This window comes from Rhinopithecus roxellana, chromosome 10 (assembly GCF_007565055.1).
Source record: "Rhinopithecus roxellana isolate Shanxi Qingling chromosome 10, ASM756505v1, whole genome shotgun sequence".
Lineage (NCBI taxonomy): Eukaryota > Metazoa > Chordata > Mammalia > Primates > Cercopithecidae > Rhinopithecus > Rhinopithecus roxellana.
This window is the reverse complement of record NC_044558.1, coordinates 65,641,798-65,660,731: the sequence shown is the minus strand read 5'-3', so window position 1 is coordinate 65,660,731 and position 18,934 is coordinate 65,641,798. Positions and strand designations below refer to the sequence as shown.

The 18,934-nt window shown below is 42.6% G+C and overlaps 1 protein-coding gene across 1 annotated transcript; it reads right to left on the bottom strand.

Moving 5' to 3' along the window:
• Nucleotides 1–2,010: 2,010 nt before the first annotated feature.
• Nucleotides 2,011–8,455, bottom strand: PHLDA1 (pleckstrin homology like domain family A member 1). The gene is made up of 2 exons (XM_030939669.1): nucleotides 7,144–8,455; nucleotides 2,011–6,734 (listed from the first exon to the last, which is right to left on the bottom strand). The coding sequence occupies exon 1, from the start codon at nucleotides 8,424–8,426 to the stop codon at nucleotides 7,170–7,172; it is 1,257 nt and encodes a 418-aa protein (XP_030795529.1). The 5' UTR covers nucleotides 8,427–8,455; the 3' UTR covers nucleotides 2,011–6,734; nucleotides 7,144–7,169.
• Between the last annotated feature and the right edge of the window lie 10,479 nt (nucleotides 8,456–18,934).

The window sequence follows — 18,934 nt, the reverse complement described above, 5'->3', positions numbered from 1 at the left end:
GACTTTTTTGATAGACTAATTTATAAGTAACTTAAAATACATGAGCATGTGGACCAAGACTGGAAAGTAATAAGCATATGAAAAATATCATTAAAATGGTAGTGTGTGCAGGCATGGTGGCTGATGCCTGTAATCCTGGGACTTTGGGAGGTTGAGGTGGGAGGATGCTTGAGCCCAGGAGTTCCAGGCTGCAGTGAGCTATGATCACACCACTGAACTCCAGTCTGGGCAATAGAGCAAGATCATGTCTCTAAATAATAATAAAAATTGGCCAGGTGCGGTGGTTCACACTTGTAAAACCAGCACTTTGGGAGGCTGAGGCAGGCGGATCACCTGAGGTCAGGAGTTCAAGATCAGCCCGGCCAATATGGTGAAACCCCGTCTCTACTAAAAATACAAAAATTAGCCAGGCATAGTGGTGCATGCTTGGAATCCCAACTACTCAGGAGGCTGAGGCAGGAGAACAGCTTGAACCCGGGAGGCGGAGGTTGCAGTGAGTCGAGATTATGCCACTGCATCTCAGAGGCTGGGCGACAGACAGAAACTCTGTTTCCAAAGAAACATTAATAATAATAATAATAACAAAATTTTAAATAGTATTTCTATAATGTATTTTTCTCTTTTTTCAAAGTTGAATACAAGGATGTAGTCAACCATACTGTTCTTACCATTGAAAAAGAAGTGCTGAGGCCAGGCATCAGTGCTCACGCCTGTAATCCCAGCACTTTGGGATGCCAAGGCAGCTGGATCACTTGTGGTCAGGAGTTCAAGACCAGATTGGGCGACATGGTGAAACCCCATCTCTACTACAAATACAAAAATTAGCCACTGTGGTGGCACACGCCTGTAATCCCAGCTACTCAGGAGGCTGATGTGGGAGAATTGAACCCTGGAGGTGGAGATTGCAGTGAGCCAAGATGGCGCTACTGTACTCCAGCCTGGGCAACAAAGCAAGACTCTGTTTTAAATAAATAAATAAATAAGTGCTGAGATCTCAGAAAATACAATGCCTAGCTTCAGAATACCATATATTATATATTCATATGGCTATAATGATTCCCCACCTGTTTATCTGCCCTAGTGCAAGGAGCTTCCTTTCACAGTGATGCCAGGCACTGCTCTAAGTACTTTTATGTATCCTAACTTATTAAATCTCCTCAACTACCCTAAAATAAGTAGCTTTATAAACTTCATTTTACAGAAAAGGAAATTGAGTTTCCAAGAGTTTGAGTAATTCAAGATCTACACAGCTAATAATTGTGAAACTGGGACTTGAACCTGTGTACTATGACTCTCAAATCCTGGCTCTTACCAATCCTGGCTACCACCTACTATATATATTTATTTCGCACAGAGTCCCTGAAGTCCCCTTAGCATGACAGTGATTTGTCTTCTCACATTTTTTCTTCAAACAAACAAACAAAAAAACTAGAGTAGTAAAGCTGTCAATGCAAGACTATGCTAAGGGATAAAAAAAAAAAAAAAAAAAAAAAAAAAAAGACTTCAAGTTTCCTAATTTAAAGTCTTTTGAGATTTAAAGGCCTTTAGATGCCAGTGGAGATTGTAAGAATAAAGTTATGCTGTTTTTCTTTAAAGAATCAAGTCCGTCTTCTGCTTTCAACACAAAATAGGAAGGTTTATGAATACCTGTTTGAAGGATGACTCAGAGACAAAGCTTTACCCTCCCAAGAGACATAAGAGAACTAGACTACCTCTGGGACTCAAGAGGGAATTGCTATTGAGCTGATTCACTAGGGACTGTTTCTGGTCCTCCGGGAAACTATGGAAAATTCCACTAAGGTTCATTAGCATTCTGAAAGCTAATTTTTTCACCAACAGACCTGAGTGAATTTTCATATTCCAAATTCCCAGTGAATTTTTTAAAAATTGAATTCCCAACCTCAAAAATGGTCTTTTTTTCCCCAGAATGCCCAAGTAATTCAGAATCTCTGTTTTGCAAGAACACACAGTGCATGTGCCAGTTGAACAAGGCCTTCAAAAGTCCACAGGTCGGTTGTCTCAATAGATACTTTATTTGAAATGGAATGCATTTTGAAAATATGAAAAATAAATCACATCTCCCCAAAATCATCTAAGAGACATATTTACACAAGTTCTGACCATGCTAAAAAATTCACGAATGTGATGGTGTATAAAGCATTTGGTACATGATGATACTTGCTTTCCAGAAGCTGGCATTTGTATACTATAAAACGTTAAGAAGAAGGCTGACCTCGGAATGTAACAGAAAATAGTTTTATGTTTCTTCTCAGTATACAGTGACCTGGAAGGACTACCTGTTGTTAAAACCTGCTTCCCCACTGCTCAGCCTGCCATCAGCTGACCAGCTGCAGAGCAGTGGAGAGTAGGTCTCATCAGCTTTTGTGCAGATGCTTCTAATCCAGAGTCTTTCTGCTTCCTTCATTGGACAATATTGCCCTTTCTAAGAAAACCCTGTTAGATCCTGTACTCCATTTAGCAAATGCCCTGCCAGCAAAGTCACAGATCACTTTTTTACCCAATCTTAGGTAAATCTGGATTATCTGCCCAACCGTGCAAGTCAAAAAGCCACCCTTGAAAACTGTGTCAAGAATTGAGGAAACAGGTCTTAAGAACCTATCCAACACATAATTCCATAACTAATACATCTTACGTTGTTTTAGGCAAATAGGTGTATCTCTTGAATCACTGATGGATTCAATACCAAGATCTATAATTTTCACATTTAAAATTTATTCTGTTGAGGACATTTTATTGCTAAAGCAAAAGCCAATTAGTTTGACACACAAAAAAAGAAAACAAATGCTCACAGTCCTATCTTCATAGGATTCTGTGCTATAAAATTGCTCCAGGTTCAAGTCTTAGACCACTCTTCTAAGCCTGCTACTAAATATAATATTAACACAGGAGCCAAGCTAAAACCACGTGACTTTTCCCCTAGGGACAGAAAATAAGGGATGTGTTTGAACTCATACACTTGCAGCAAACTTTACTGTCAGATTTAAAATTAGGGCTTTCTCTTAAAGAGCTTCTTTAAGAGAAATACAGAGTGTTTGGTATATGAGAGAAAAAAATAGTTAAAACAAGACTTTCAACTTAATCCAGACTTCCTAACAGTGTTTACATGTGAGGGAAACTCACTTTAAGTAATGTGTGTTTTTTATTTTTACCGTCATTGGAGACAAAAACACAAAACCATAAACATTTGAAGTGAAATTATAAAGATGGTTTGATTTCTACATGATTAGAGAATCCCAGCTTGCTCAATGAGGAAAATGTTCATTTTAAAAGGGCCCCTTATAGACGTTTACTCTCCGACGCCAGCACTCCCCATAGAGCATACACAGATAGATCTAAATGGATTTCCACTAAGAAAGTCTGTTTAAGAAATTTCGTCATGATGTTTAGCCTGTTCCAGAATTCGTTGTTCTCAGGGAACGACATGAGAGCAAATAAAAGGAACACTCAGCGAGGCAAGAGACAGCATCTCCCAGATGCTGGGGAGTTACACATTTTGTCCTTCCTTCCTTTGTCCCAACAGACAGTTATTGAGCTCACTGTATATGAGGCTTGGTGCCAACACAAGTTCAAGGATAAAAAGTTCAGTTTCCAGATGGAACATTGCTCCTAATTTTCCAACTTTTTACATTTTATGTTTATTTAAGAGTGGGTCTTCTATTGGATCTGCCCTTTCGGTCATCTTTTCCTTGGGTTGAAAAATGCATTTTTTACCTTTTTCCATGAAGTTGATTTGTCAGGCTTCAAAATACCTTAGGTGGTTTGTATCATTTTCTTACAGGTAGATAGAGCCACTGAGACATTAAATGATGTACATTTATATTTTGTTTTGGTTAGTCTTATTGAGCATGTTTGCTTTTTTGCTCTGGAAAAATTATTAATAATAATTTCAAAGGTGTCAAAACAATAAAAGCCATTCTACTTCTCTCTGATTTCTTAGATTTCACATTAAATGCTAAGAGGGGTTCAGAATAGAAAGTGATAAAGGTCAACATAAATATCACAGCAGACTAAGGAACAAGGGCTATGGAAAGTCAAGAAACCGTTATTCTGGGGCCAGGCATGGTGGCTCACGCCTGTAATCCTAGCACTTTGGGAGGCCAAGGCAGGTGGATCACCTGAGGTCAGGAGTTCGAGACCAGCCTGACCAATATGGTGAAACCCCATCTCTACTAAAAATATAAAAATTAGCCGGACGTAGTGGCATGCACCTGTAGTCCCAGCTATTCAGAAGGCTGAGACAGGAGAATTGCTTGAACCCAGGAGGCGGAGGTTGCAGTGAGCCGAGATCGTGTCACTGCACTCTAGCCTGCGCGACAGAGTGAGACTCCATCTCAAAAAAAAAAAAAAAGAGAAAAAGAAAAGAAACCATGATTCTGGTGGCCCTATTAAGAACCATGGCCACCACAGGGGGAAAAAAAGGAAATCCAGCCACCAAGAGGGAGCCTGGGCATACTTTTTTAAGCAACGAAATTACCTAGCCCCATATGTAAGCTAACAACATACAAATGCCTTTTTTGAAAGCTACATCAATCTTAATTTGTAAAGTATTTGGTACGGATTTTTTTATTTTTAGTACAAGAATTTAAAAGAAAAATCCTCCATTGGGAAAAAAATTGTGGTTCATTTGGAGTTATTATGATTTGCATGCATTAAAAGTATAGTACTATGAGGCATTCCTCAAAAAGTACAGTCGTACTTCTAAGGAAGCTGAACCAAACTTGATTTAAGAAATCTTTAGATCTGGCTCTCATTTCATATACATATATACACACATATACATATATACATATTAACATATGTGCATATGTGTGTACATGCCTGTTCTCATATATGTATACGTACATGCATATTCATATATGTATATACATATATACATATGAAACAAGTTTTTAAATGTTGGCAGCATATTTTCACAACTGCAACCTAAATAACCACTGGAAGTGGGGGTCCACTTAAGTTTTGTTTGCCATTTGCTTAATAGGGGAAAACTATTTTAATTTTCCCTGCAACTTTTTGGGTAAGAGTTATGATCTCAAAATGTCATTTAACTATTGCACTAAAAAGTACTTTGACCTTGGAACTCCTTTCTAGATGGAAGGAGAATAAAGACATCTGTAGCATGTAATTCTATTTTTATTTCTTGACTATATAACTTAGCAGTGGTCTGATACTGACCGTTTCAATTTAAATGCTGGAAAAATACTGACCAAGACTTTCTGTGAAAAAGATAATGGAAAACAGAAACTAGTTAGTAAAGCCATGCAGATAGGAAGTGATTTTCAGCCCCAAGAGGACTTTGTATCATCTATGGCTCCATTTAAACTTAAGTAGCATCTGCCCTGGTGGATTTTGAACATCCTTTTGATTTAACACAGAAGAAGGTTTGTTCTACCTTTAAAAGCACATCCTCTTTCCACCCCCCCCCCCCCCCCCCCCCCCCCCCCCCCCCGACTCCTCAACAAGTGCCTTCTAAGACAAGACTGGGGTTGTTTTCTTACTGAAAATCCTGTGTTTATCCAATCTTTTCCTTTTCAATTTCTGAGTTTAGCTAACCTAAAAACAAAACAGAATCCTAAATCCTCAAATTTCTCACAGAGCAATGAAAAGCAAAACAGTTGGTTTCTCTGATCAACATCATTTTCAGTATGAAAACAAAAAGTGATGACGCCTAGACCTTTGAAATATTTACAAATTGTACTTTAAACAACGAGATTTTTCAGTGTGCTTCTAAAACAAAGTAAAGGGATCAGAAAATGTGGTTCAAGTGTGCAAAGCTCTCGGAGAAAGGTCCTGCAGCCTGGACAGGAGCACAAATACTCTCTTACACAAGTTAAATATACTCTTTTCCTCCACAACATTTTTGAAATGAAACAGCAAATGCATTTATACTCATAAATCAGTCAAAAGGCCTCTTCTCCTTGTTAAGCCCTTTACACACAGATGATAAAAGGTTTTCCTACAGTAGATGTGGCCCTACCACATATTCAAGATACAATCATCCTACCATCATCAGTTAGGTTATGTTTTAAATATTTTGAAATCAGGTATCCCTACTACTGATTTCCTTTTAGAAACTATCTTGAGCATTAGATATTCATAATTACACCATTTTGAACTTTTAGCTTTTTTAAATTTCTAGACAAACTATATGCCTAAGCAAAAACAAAACCAAAAATCCTCAAAAAAAGTAGTATCGGAGTTTTAATTTCAACCACCTGGCATAACAATGAAAGTGTCATACCTTCTGAAAGTACTCCAGGAATAATGACTAGATTCTTAATGTTTTCCCCTCCACCGCCCTTTTTTATTTTCCAACACTAGGACTTACTATGGAATAGGTTTTTGAAAATAAAGTTTCCTTTTTGGAAAATGGCCTACATTCAGAAATGTCTTAGAACAAGCATTAAAAAAAAAACTAATAAATAATCATAAATCAAAATACATTAAAATAAAATTACAGTACATCATCGCTCCTAGAAAATTCACCATACTAGACGATCCTTTCAAAGGTTCATAAATAACAGTCTTCTTGACTCAAAATCGTTTCCTGCATCGTGATGAAAAGTATGCAGAAAACTAAGACGAATCACAAGTTTTCAGTAGGGTGATGTCCAAACTACTTGATCTGGTGCGGGGCGGAGAGACTGTTTTGCTTTTGATCCAAGTGAAGACAATAGAAATGTGCTCGTCCCACTTCTTCAAGTCCTCAAAACCTGGAAAGAAATGACACCGAGTGAAGTAGGTGGTTAGGAACCCTCCCAGACCAGTTCTGTTCGGGCCAGTCCGGCTGACAAAGCGGGCTCAGAAAGGCACCGCGGTGTTTCCCTCAAGTGCCCAAACACACAGTCAAGTAGGGCTGGGGGGCGCACCACCGGACAAGGACGGTCGTGATGGGCGCGGGCGCGGTCTGCGAGGCCCCCTGCCTGGCCCAGGTCTCCCCAGCCTTCCCTCTCTGCCCAGGCCCTCCTGGCTCCAGTTTGTTTCTGTTCCTTCCATCGCCCCAGAAACTCGGAATGAGTTCTGATTTCTCCATACAGGAGCCGAACCTGTGAGCAAGCTTCCTACGCCTTCCAACACACTCCCGAGACCCACTCCTCCGGAGCGCGAGTGCCGGGACCTTACCTTGTCTGGCCCGGGAGCTGCCCCCTTCAGGCAGAGTTGGAGGTGCTGCGGAGAAGCCGGTGTCCGTGCGGCTGCGAGTGCGGCTGTGGGTGCGGGTGCGGTATTTGGTGAGGGTGAGGGTGCGGGTGAGAGTGTGGGTGCGAGTGCGGATGAGAGTGTGGATGTGGATGTGGATGTGGATGCGGATACGGGTGGAGCTGCTGGGGCTGAGGCTTGGGTTGGGGCTGAGGCTGGGGTTGTGATTGGGGCTGGGGTTGCGGCTGAGGCTGAGGCTGGGGTTGGGGTTGGGGTTGGGGTTGGGGCTGGAGCTGCGGCTGCGGCTGCGGCTGCGAGGGGGGCTGCTGCTGGACCAGGTGCTGCTGCTTCTGCCGCGTGGACTTGACCGCCAGGATGGCCTGACGATTCTTGTACTGCACCATCTGCAGCGTGATCTCGGCGTTCCAGCCCTGGTCTTGCGGGCACCGAAAGTCGATTTCCTTGCCCTCTGCCATCACCACAGTGAAGTACATGTACTTGCCCTTGCGCTCTACACAGTCCACGGTCTTCATGTTGGAGAAGTGCAGTTCCTTGAGCTTGACCGGCGGCTCTAGGCTGGCGACAGCAGGGGCACTGGGTAGGGACGGCTCGGCCGGCCCCTGCCCGGGCTGTTGTTGTTGTTGTTGCTGCTGCTGCTGCTGCTGCTGCTGCTGCTGCTGCTGCTGCTGCTGCTGCTGCTGGTGTTGCAGCTGCTTGGGGGGGATGAGCAGCAGCCCCTCCTCGGTGAGGATGCAGCACTTTTTCTTCCAGAGCTGCAACAACCCGTCGCTGCGCTTCTCCAGCACGCCCTCCTTCAGCGCTTTGCAGCCGCTGCTCTCCAACATCCTCCCAGCATAAGAGGGGCCGCCGCTTGGCTCGGCCTCTCCGTTTCCAGCCGCGCGGGCCGGGGGCAGCAGCAGCAGCCGCGCGCCGTCCTCGCCCCAGCGGCTCCCACGGCCGCCTGCCCGGAGCGCGCAGAGGAGGCTAACACGCAGGAGGCAGAGCGGCGGCGGCGGCTGTAGGTCCCGGCAGAGGGACAGCCGCGTCCTGATGCGCCACAAGGTCCCGGAGCCGCGAGCTGCCGGGCCTCTGCCGTCCTCTTGCGAGCGCTCACTGAAGGGCACTGGCCGGGCCCCCTCGCGGCGCTTTTGAATGGGCCATCTTCCCCACCCCCGAGTGACACCCAGCGGAAAAGGCGGCTCCTGGCGCCCGCACCACGGGGGAAAGCCCAGCTCGGAAAGGCGCTCGGCAGCCGGCGCACGCCTCATTAACTTGGGGCCTTTCCAAAGCCGGCTGCGTCCACGCCCCCCGCGTCCCTCGCCCCGCCTCTCACCGCCCACTTGCTGCCGCGCTTGTTCCCCTGGAAGGCGACCGGGACCCGAGCCCCGGAAACTCCTCTCCTCCACCCAGGGCGATCGCCCAAGGAGCCCTGGCTGCCTGGCGACTAATGCCGACGCTCACAGGGCGCTGCGAAGCCATCCCCCGCGTCCCGCCTCTCCCCGGCCCGCGGGGCTCTCTGCTAACAGCCTCAGAAAGTGAGGACGGGGGCGCAGAGGCGGGGGCAGCTTCCAGGCAGTGCTGTCTCTCCGTTCTTGGGAATTAGCCCTGGGGATTCGCTCTTGGGTCCGACAGCCCGCAGAACCAGCGTGGTGGCCTGGTTGAGCCGGGAGGCCGGGGCCGAGGCTCGCGAGTCCGGCGAGTATGCCTCCCCCGGACGCCTAGGTAAACAAGTGAGCGCACAGAGGACATCGTGTCTTCCCAGGCATATTCGCTCACGGTCACTAAGTAGCTCTTCTTGGAAAGAGGGCGATTGTTAAAGCAATGGTGCGACTGTCGGGTTTGCCACGGGTGGAGAAAGGCGGACCCACGTCAGGTCGCATTTCGCCTGCCTTTTCTCTACCCCGACCGCAGGCGCTAACCTGTCTTCGGCTTTCTTCTTGACCCTTCCTTACGGTGCGCATCGTCTCTTAAACAGTAACTCTCTACAAACCGGGGTAATATCCGGTACTGAGATCCCACACTGCAAGGCAAGGTTCTAAACGCCTGGTCGACCTCGCGGGTCCCTCTTTCCAAGCGCCTAGCCAGATGTTGGTTTTGGAATCTCATTTATCTGTGACATGGGGAATGCAATACCCCCAGCTCCCTCCTAGTCCTTACATTTAAACAATGCCTATAGAAGCCGCTTCCTGGGAATTAAAGCATAACGGAGACCTAGCCTCCCGGTAGGGAAATTCATCCGTTTAGTAAACAGCCCCAACGACGTGCGGACCCTCACGAGGATACGAAGAATTAAACCAGGGCTGGACAAGTCATAATGGGCCAAGGTAAGAGGAAGGGCTGCTACCGTGCCCACATTGGAACAGATAGATTAGCTCATCTGCTAGTTGTGTGGCAAGAGCAAAAAATTCAAGAGGGGAAGAGAAAGTGAGAGGAGCTTAGACAGCTAAATAAGCAAGAGTCGAATCCTTTGTGTGTCATGGTAAGAAATTCGAACTTAATACCAACGTAATCAGAACAAAGGATAACTTTTATACACGAGGGCGTCCTGAATCTTCATCTAAGAAACATGGTCTGATCAAACGGGACAATCCAGCCAGCAATCCTGAGTCCCACTAAATTATGCTTGGCCAGCTTTCTAGCCTTCACATTAACTGATTAGCCATCTTTTCAGGAGAAAGGCAATTATTAAAATTATGTGGACTTCTAGTAAAATTAATGTCTCAAAGATTTACAATTATGTATACCAACAACAAAAAAACTACAAACATGTTTTCTGCCCCCTGCCTTTGTAGGACAAGTGAGCATTCCAGAGAATTTCTACATGACCAGCTGTTCATTCTTTTAAGAGGATGACATTCTTCAGCTCATCTGGAAAGGATACTTCCTTTCTTCCTTTAAGTCTGTTATTCACAGTCTCCAAGGGCAGGTGTAGTTGGAAAAGACATTTCATATGGAAAAACAAACTTGATAGGGTAAAAAAAAAAATGAGAATGTAATCTGGAGGCCCAAGTCATTTTCTAAGGAGAAACCCAAATGTATTTGGTGTTATCTAACCTCCTGCAGTTTATTGGTCTGAAACAAATGCGTTCTAGTCTCATTTGAAAATGTCTGAACAGCCTCCACAATTTTCAAAATCACCCATTTAATTATAACTGGAGACTTTAAAGCCCAGAATTTCCAGTTACATATCTCACAATGATTTAGTAATTTTGTGAGCAGCTCAGAGGTTAAGTCTACAACGTCTGACTATGGGACATTATTGAAAATAACAGTAGTGTAAGGATCCTGGAGATTGGTGACAACTGTGCTCTTGTTATTTCAACAGTCATCACCAACAGTTGGTGACTTAACAAATTAAGAGCATAGTTGCCATATGCTAATATTTGGCAAATATGTCAAAATGGCCATATTTGCCAAATTTTTAAGACAATAAATTCACAGAAAATGCATTACAGGGAAAAAAAAAAAAAAAAAGCTTTGGGCCAGGCATGGTGGCACATACCTGTAATACACACTCTAGGAGGCTGAGGCAAGAGGACTCCTTGAGCCTAGGAGTTTGAAACCAACCTGGGCTACATGGCAAGGCCTCCCTCTACAAAAGTAAACAAAAATTAGCCAGGTGTGGTGGCATGCGCCTGTAGTCCCAGCTACTTGGGAGGCTAAGGTGGAGGACTGTTTGAGCCCAGAAGTTCAAGGTTGCAGGAACTAGGATCGCACCACTATAACAAGCCTGGGCGACAGCAAGACCCTGTTTAAAAAAAAAAAAAAAAAAAATTCAGCTGTATATGCAATGAAAACCTACAAGTCACTTAAAAGTTACTGAAGTTTAGAAAACTAGCCAACAAAATCATTGCTTTGGTAAACAAATTCGAAACGGCTAATTTCAAAGTACATTTTACAGTTGGCAATATCAAGTTGTCTATCAGCAACATTGGACAGTTCATTTTCTTCTCTTGGATAGTTTATCACTTGGCTTCAAGGACATCACTCAGTTTTCCTTTACATCTCTGGTGTCTCCTCTACGAGGTTCTTTCTCTTCTCTCCAACCTTTTAATGTTGGAATGCCCCAAGTCTTAGTCTTTGGCTCTCCTATCTATACTCATTCCCTTGTTGATATCCAGTCTCATCACTTTTAATAACATCCATATGCCAGAGTCCCAAATTTATACCCCCAACTTATATCCAACTGCTTACTGCTGAAGAATAAACCACTGAAGTTAAAAAATAATAAACATACCAGGCAAGGGAACACTTACTAGTAAAGCCATTTACTGAGTAGTTCACTAGAGGCTTAAGTCTGAGGGGATTTTAGGTCATAGGAAAAAAAAAAAAGCCTGGAAAACACCATTCTGGATAGGTCAGAGGAGTCTAAAATTCATACACAATAGGTTATAACAAATTCCAACATGGAACTGCTCCAGTTTACAGGTTAGAATTAACTATAGTGAAAAACAGCCCTCGGTTTTTATATATTCTAGGCCAGTGAGTGCTACTGTAAGTTGAAAATTCTCCATTTACACTTCTCTGCAGTACTGCTTGTGTAATCTAAGATAAAACATGTGAATGAGCTCCCAAACTATCTTCCTCACCCTAACCTATTCTACCTGCAGCCCCCTTTCTCAGTTGACAGCAATCCTCTGTACAGATGCTCAAACTAAAAACCCTAAATCAGTACTGCCCTTACATCAGGCCAGGAAAGGCCCTTACCAAGGCCCTGAGCTTTAGGATTGAGTGCTTTAGAGTCAAAATGACATGTCATCTAGAGGGCATACTCATTCTGCACTACATTCTAGGTACTCAGGACCCCAAATACCCTGCCCAGAATAGCCCCGGCTGTTCCAGGAAATGCATTACATCATCATTGCATGCACTGATGTGTTAGGGGGATGGGATGGTTTGAATATACTTGTTATGGCATCCAAGTAAATATGCAGGAGGCCCCTTGCCATACAGTTCAGAGCCGGGGTAGGAAGGAAATGAAGGTGGGACATGGGCTGAGGGTCAGCTCTGTCCCCAAGTTATGTTCTGGCATAAATACAAACCTGGCTTCCCAGTTCTAATGAAAGTTTGTCAAGACAGGCACATTGGGCATATTTTCATTAAAAAGAACTTTCAAATATTTAAACATATGGTATCTCCATTGTACTCTTGCCCCAGGCCTTCAAGGGCATAGAAGCATGCCTGCCTTCTGATTTTTTTCTCTCCCAATATTCAATCTACACATTTAGTCAGGAAATCCCATTGGTTATGCCTTCAACTACCTCTGGATTCTGTCCACTTCCTTAATTACCACCCTGATCCAAATCACCATCATATCCCCCCGCTGGATTACTACAATGGCCTCCTAACTTGTCTCCCTGATTCTATCCTTATTATCTATTTTCAGCATAGCACCCAGGGTCATCACTTTCTTCAAGTCTTGGCTCAAGAGGCCTATCCTGATCACTCTCAAATGGTAGCCACCCAATTCCCCTTAATTTTTCCCATAGCATATATTCTAACATGCTACCCAATAATTTATTGTACCTATTGCTTATTTCTGTTCCCCTTCCTACTAGAATAGTATGCAAGCTATTCAAGAGGGCAAGGACCATTATTTCTGATGTGTCCCAATCACCTAGAAAAAGTACTGATACAAAGTAGATGCTCAACATAGGTAGAAATCTTGACTTGAGTCAGAAGTCCATACCCATCATTAAAAGAATATCAATTTTTTCAAATGCTTCTGACGGATTTTTCATGATGCATCCTAAAATTTGAAATGTAAGGACTCGAAATGTGCCCTACAAATATATCTCTGCTATAATTTTTAAATGGATAACTACATGCTAGGCCTCTCTGAATCTTAAATGCTTTCATAGTCCAGACATCACCTAAAATAAATCCCACAAACCTTTTCCCAAGCAACATGCAATTTAATATTGTGAGAGGTGTTTATATAAACTAGCATCCTACTGTTTTCTAGTAAGTATTTAGAAGCACAAGAAACACAGTAATGGAACTGAGTTGATAAGTTTCTTACTTGGCAGTTACATAGTCAAACACTTGATTCAAAGTCCATTAATCAATACTAGCTTAAAGACATGTAACAGAACTTGGAAAGTTATTAAGTGTTTAATTCATAATGATTACAAAATTCTGATATGTAAACTAATTTGCAATATACAGTAAAAAACTCCTGACAATGATCATTATTAAAGATTTGGATAGTCCAAAAGTCAAACATCTTCCAAAAAATAGTTAAAACCCAGTAAATTATGAACATGTCACATTGCCCTCATCAGTGTATAAAAGATAACCAAGGCTGGGCATGGTGGCTGACGCCTGCAATCCCAGCACTTTGGGAGGCTGAGGCAGGCAGATTGCCTGAGGTCAGGAGTTCAAGTCTGGCCAACATAGTGAAACCCCGTCTCTACTAAAAATGCAAAAAAATGCGCCTGTAATCCCAGCTACTCTGGAGGCTGATGCAGGGGAATTGCTTAAAACAGGGAGGTGAAGGTTACAGTGAGCCGAGATCGTGCCACTGCACTCCAGCCTGGGCAACAGAGCGAGACTCTGTCTCAAAATAAATCATCAAATAGTCCCACATTCAGAGTGCAGTTTAGACTTCTTGGCCTTATTTAATCTTTTAAGTACTATTCAGAAGAAATAATCTAGTTTCCAAAAATCCTTGAGTTGAAAAGGTTAAATATGGAACTATCCAGACTTCGTAAGTGGGTGTCCAGAGCTGCCTTCCTTTTCGCCTCACTAGTTGATGAACGGATGCCTCCTAGTGATCAATCTGTGTAACAGCAGTTCTTAGTGCTGTTTTTTTTTTTTTAACCGTAGTACAACCTACTTGTGGATCCAAGCACCGTCCATCAGCTGTCTCCATCCTTTCTGTTCTGCCAGCAGCCTAATTCAGTTCTCATTTCTCATCTAAGCTTTTGGGTGGCCCAACCACCTGATCCATACTCTCATACACACGGTCTTCAGGTTTTACTCCTAAAATATGAGAGAAAACTTCTATTCACCTCCCATTGTATATAACATTCCAATTCCTTACCCTTGCATGGCAAGTCCTCCACAGAATGGGTCCTGCTTGCTTTATTTTGACTCTCTTTCGGCTCAACCTTGAGTGAGTGCCATGCATATATCTACTTGTCCTCACTGCCTCCAATTTACTTTCCCAAATCCTCTGTAACCTTTCATTCTTCAAAGCCCAATTCAAATCCTACCTCTTAGATTTCCTCTGGCTGAGTTAATTCCTTTCTAATCACTTCAAACTCTGATGCGTAGTTACCAGATTTTCACATCTATTCTTTTTGAGACGCAGTCTCGCTCTGTCGCCCAGGCTGGAGTGCAGTGGTATCATCTTGGCTCACTGCAAGCTCCGCCTCCCGGGTTCACGCCATTCTCCGGCCTCAGCCTCCCGAGTAGCTAGGACTACAGGCACCCACCACTACACCCAGCTAATTTTTTGTATTTTTACAAAAATTACAAAACGGGGTTTCACCATGTTAGCCAGGATGGTCTTGATCTCCTAACCTTGTGATCCACCCGCCTCGGCCTCCCAAAGCACGTCTACTTCCCTAAGTATCTAAGATCCTGGATGAGTGTTTTCACCATTGTACCTAAGAGAGCTGATTGACAGCACTTATGAGGGGAAATGACTAATGTTTTGTCTGGAAATGCATTGTTACTATTCAAAACGGGCAAGCAGGCTATCTTATTATTATTAACAAGTAACCAGGGAGTCTGATTTGTAAACTTATGGTAATTAGCTTTGAAATGACAAACGAAAATATGGAACTGGATGAAGTGGAGCAGAGAGGAAGGTAATCCAATGAAGGAGGCTGAGAGACCCAGTATTACATTGTCACAAAACTGCAATCACTCAAGTGTTGATATTCTGGCTCTGGGTCTTTGGGGTGACAAGATACCCCAGTAACTAACAGTGGAAGCATTGCTCTGGCTGAACAGCAATCCTCTGTCTCCTCTTAAGAGCCCAAGAACACCTATCACCTTTCCTAAGTCTGTTTCTACTCTGAAACCAGGTAAATGCACCCGTTGTTTGCAACTCAAATATCTAATTGACAGTCACTTGGGCAAATACCTCCACTTAAGGAACTAGATTCCAAGGATATTTCCCTCTTTTGCTGTCATTTTTCCATTGCCACAGAACACACAGCCTGAGGTCATAGGCTGTTCAATTTGATCACTATTATCTCTGTAAGAAAAAAAAAATATCCAGTAATGGGCAAATACCTTTCTTAGGTGATAGAGGACATATAGCAGTTTGCAGACAATTCTCCCAAAAAATATGAGAAGAAAGAAAAAAGGTGCTGGTGGTGTTACCTTAGAAGAGGAACTCAGGCTTCAGAGAGGGTAGGTTTCATTACAGACAACGTAATCCAAGAGTAAAAGCGATAAAAGAATTCTGTGGGGTAGCCAGACTCAGAAAGGTGGAATAACACTTTTAAAAAAGATAAAACCCAGGAAACGTTTATGGCAAGCTTGTAAGTTGCCACTAAACCTACCAGAAAAAGCAAATCCCATTAGAAACCCCTATCACAATTTATAACTATCTGATTTAAGTAAATCACTGTTGAGTAACAATGAGCACCCCTTAAACAGGTCAGAAACCAGATAACACATAATGGCTTTTATTTCTAACGAGATTTCATTTACTATTAAGGCTTTGTCTCAACCTCATTTGTGCATGCATGGTTCTGAGAAAGGTTATCATGCAAAATGAAATAAAAAGCCTTGGGCAAAGTAGGACTCCAATCATAATTAATCCTTTTGGGCTGTATTTAAAGAAAATTACTTTTCTCAGCCCTGTTCACTTATTTCTGAAATGCAGTCATTTGCCTTATGCTTCAGGATATCCTTGATCAAATAATCCTTCTCTAAATCAACTTATTTCAATATATGTGGCCAATGTGGCTGTCATCCTAACCTCTCCTGGTATTCACACCCAGCTCTCCTTTATTTACTACCCTACTTTTGGCACTGTGAGCATAAACCATAGGTTCTTCTTTTTACAGGAGAGGTTGGATGCCAGTAGCCTTTAGCCTCCTTCAGCCCATCTTGTACCTTGAACCTGGACAAGACGTATAGAGCCCCAGCAGTCACTTGATAATAAACCAACTTGCAACAAAAATAATGAAAGCCAGTCTGAGAACCATGAAGCTCCCATATCAGTCCCAGAGTCTATGTCTAAGCCTAAAAGAAAAACCTATATAAGCCACATTGTATTGGGGCTGTGTTATACAACATTTTAATAAATACAAACTCTTCAGGGCAGGGGAGAGAACAAGGAAAAAATATCTGAATGTTGTTTAAATGTAGATTAACTCGGGTCTCTAAAATATTTCATATTCTGAAAGCTGTAGCCTAAAGCACATGCTTATTTAACCACTAGTTGTGTGACAGAAATATCTACAAGGCAGTGCAAAGTGGAGGCCCATCCAAATGCTGGCTCCAACACAAATCCACTGTGTCCTTGTTAAAGTTACTTAACTTCTATCCTTATGCATAAAAAGGGAATATCCTCAATTAAGTATGATTAAGGCATTATTTTTATTATCTTAATGTTAAATGAACATTTAGTTCTCCCAAAATTGCTGATTAATACTGTCAACTGAAATCTCACTAGTTTAAAACTATACATGGATTAGCAATGAACTTTTTTTCTCAAAACCTCTCAGTCTAGTTACATTATACCCAACTTTTGTAAACACATGTGTACTTAATGGTCACCTTATACATACCACTTGAGGTTCCTTTACCAATCAAGCTTGACATTTTTGTCTGAGTGAGTTCACTATGTATTTATCTGGAAATCTCAATTGTCCAACTATAATTCAAGTAAAAGATTCCAAAATGATGGGAAAAAGTTTATGGTTTTTTCCCTAAAGGAGGCATACAATATGTAATTTATTACAATATAATAAGTTTTGGAGGTTGTTGTTATGCAGTAATTGCAACTATTGATATGCCTTCCCCTGAACAGCTGACTCTTGAATATCAAACTTGAACCAAGAGGGTCCACTTACACACAGGTTTACTTGTCTCTACCACACCTCAGACAGCAAGACCCCCCTCCTCAGCTACTCATGAAGGCAATGAGGATTGAGACCTTTATAATCCAGTTCCACCTGAGAGTAAATACATACACACACACACACACACACACACACACACACACACACACACACACACACAGATACAGATTCTGTTGCCCAGGCTGGAGTGCTGTGGCACCATCTCAGCTCACTGCAACCTCCACCTCCCAAGTTCAGTCAATTCTTGTGCCTCAGCCTCCCAAGTATCTCAGACTACAGGCGCGCACCACCACCACGTACAGCTAAGTTTTGTATTTTTAGTAGAGACAGGGTTTTGTCATGTTGGTCAGGCTGGTCTCGAACTCCTAACCTCAAGTAACTGGCACGCCTCAGCCTAAGTGTCGGGATTACAGGCATGAGCCACCGCACCTGACCATGATAACATATTTTCGATTCCTTAACATTTTCTCTAGCTAACTTTTTACAGTATATAATACACATAACATACAAAGTGTGTGTTAAACGTCTTATTGGTAAGGTTTCCACAGTAGGCTATCAATCAAGTTTTTGGGGAAACAGTTTATATATAGATTCAATTGAGGGAAGCTGGGGCCCTTAGTCCCTGCATTATTAAAGGGCCAACTGTATACACAATCCAGCTTTGTTTCATTAGTTTTCTCAATCTGCACGAATGTAACAACTGCAAAAGACCTTAGGAGACTGAACTACTGAGATCCAATCATTTGACTTGCTACACAGTCCCATACGGGATTATGGTTGGTACATCGAATAGGTCTAGATAAATCCTAACAGACCTATACATACAAAACTTTACTGTACACTTACCATGTTCCAAACCCATTGCTGGAAATTAGGAAACTCATTAATGAGCAAGTATTTCTAGAGTACATTTTGAACTGATATAGAACAGTTCAGACTTACAGAACCAGAGTAGGTACGAATGAAAAGGAGATTCTATGCTGAACTAGTAAAACACATGCACAAAACAGTCCAGTGGCAGAAGTAAAAGAAAAGGTAGTCAAGCAGAGCTGAAACAGTATAAATGCAGGTTAAATACGCTGGGCTGTTGATCTCCAAGTTGCTGTCGAACTTCTGGCACTCACATGTTTATCACACATTCCCAGTTCCTTCTTTTCGGCTTTAAGTTTAAAACATGAAAGAAACTGGCTGGGCATGGTGGCTCACGCTTATAATCCCAGCACTTTGAGAGGCTGAGGTGGGAAGATCACAGGAGGTCAGGAGTTCGAGACTAGCCTGGCCAAAGTGGTGAAACCCCATCTCTACTAAAAATACAAAAATCAGCTGGCCTCAGTGGCGCATGCCTGTAATCCCAACTACTTGGGAGGCTGAGGCATGAGAATCACTTGAACCCGGGAGGCAGCGGCTGCAGTGAGCCGAGATCATGCCACTGCACTGCAGCCTGGGCAACAGAGTGACTCTATCTCAAAAATAAAAATAAATAAAACATGTAAGAAACTAAAAAGCAATGCTTTTATTTTATGCAATATTTTATCCTGAGTTTCAAAATAATAAAACTCAATTTGTTCTAGGATCCACAAAACTTAAAATGCCCAATTTCCCATACAAAAATTAAACAACCAGACTGACTTATTTCCCGCCAGCAATCTATTATTTCTAAATACCCCATTTATTCTTTTATTCAGACTGTTGAGGATGACGTGGTCAGGCCTCAATATACCCACTGT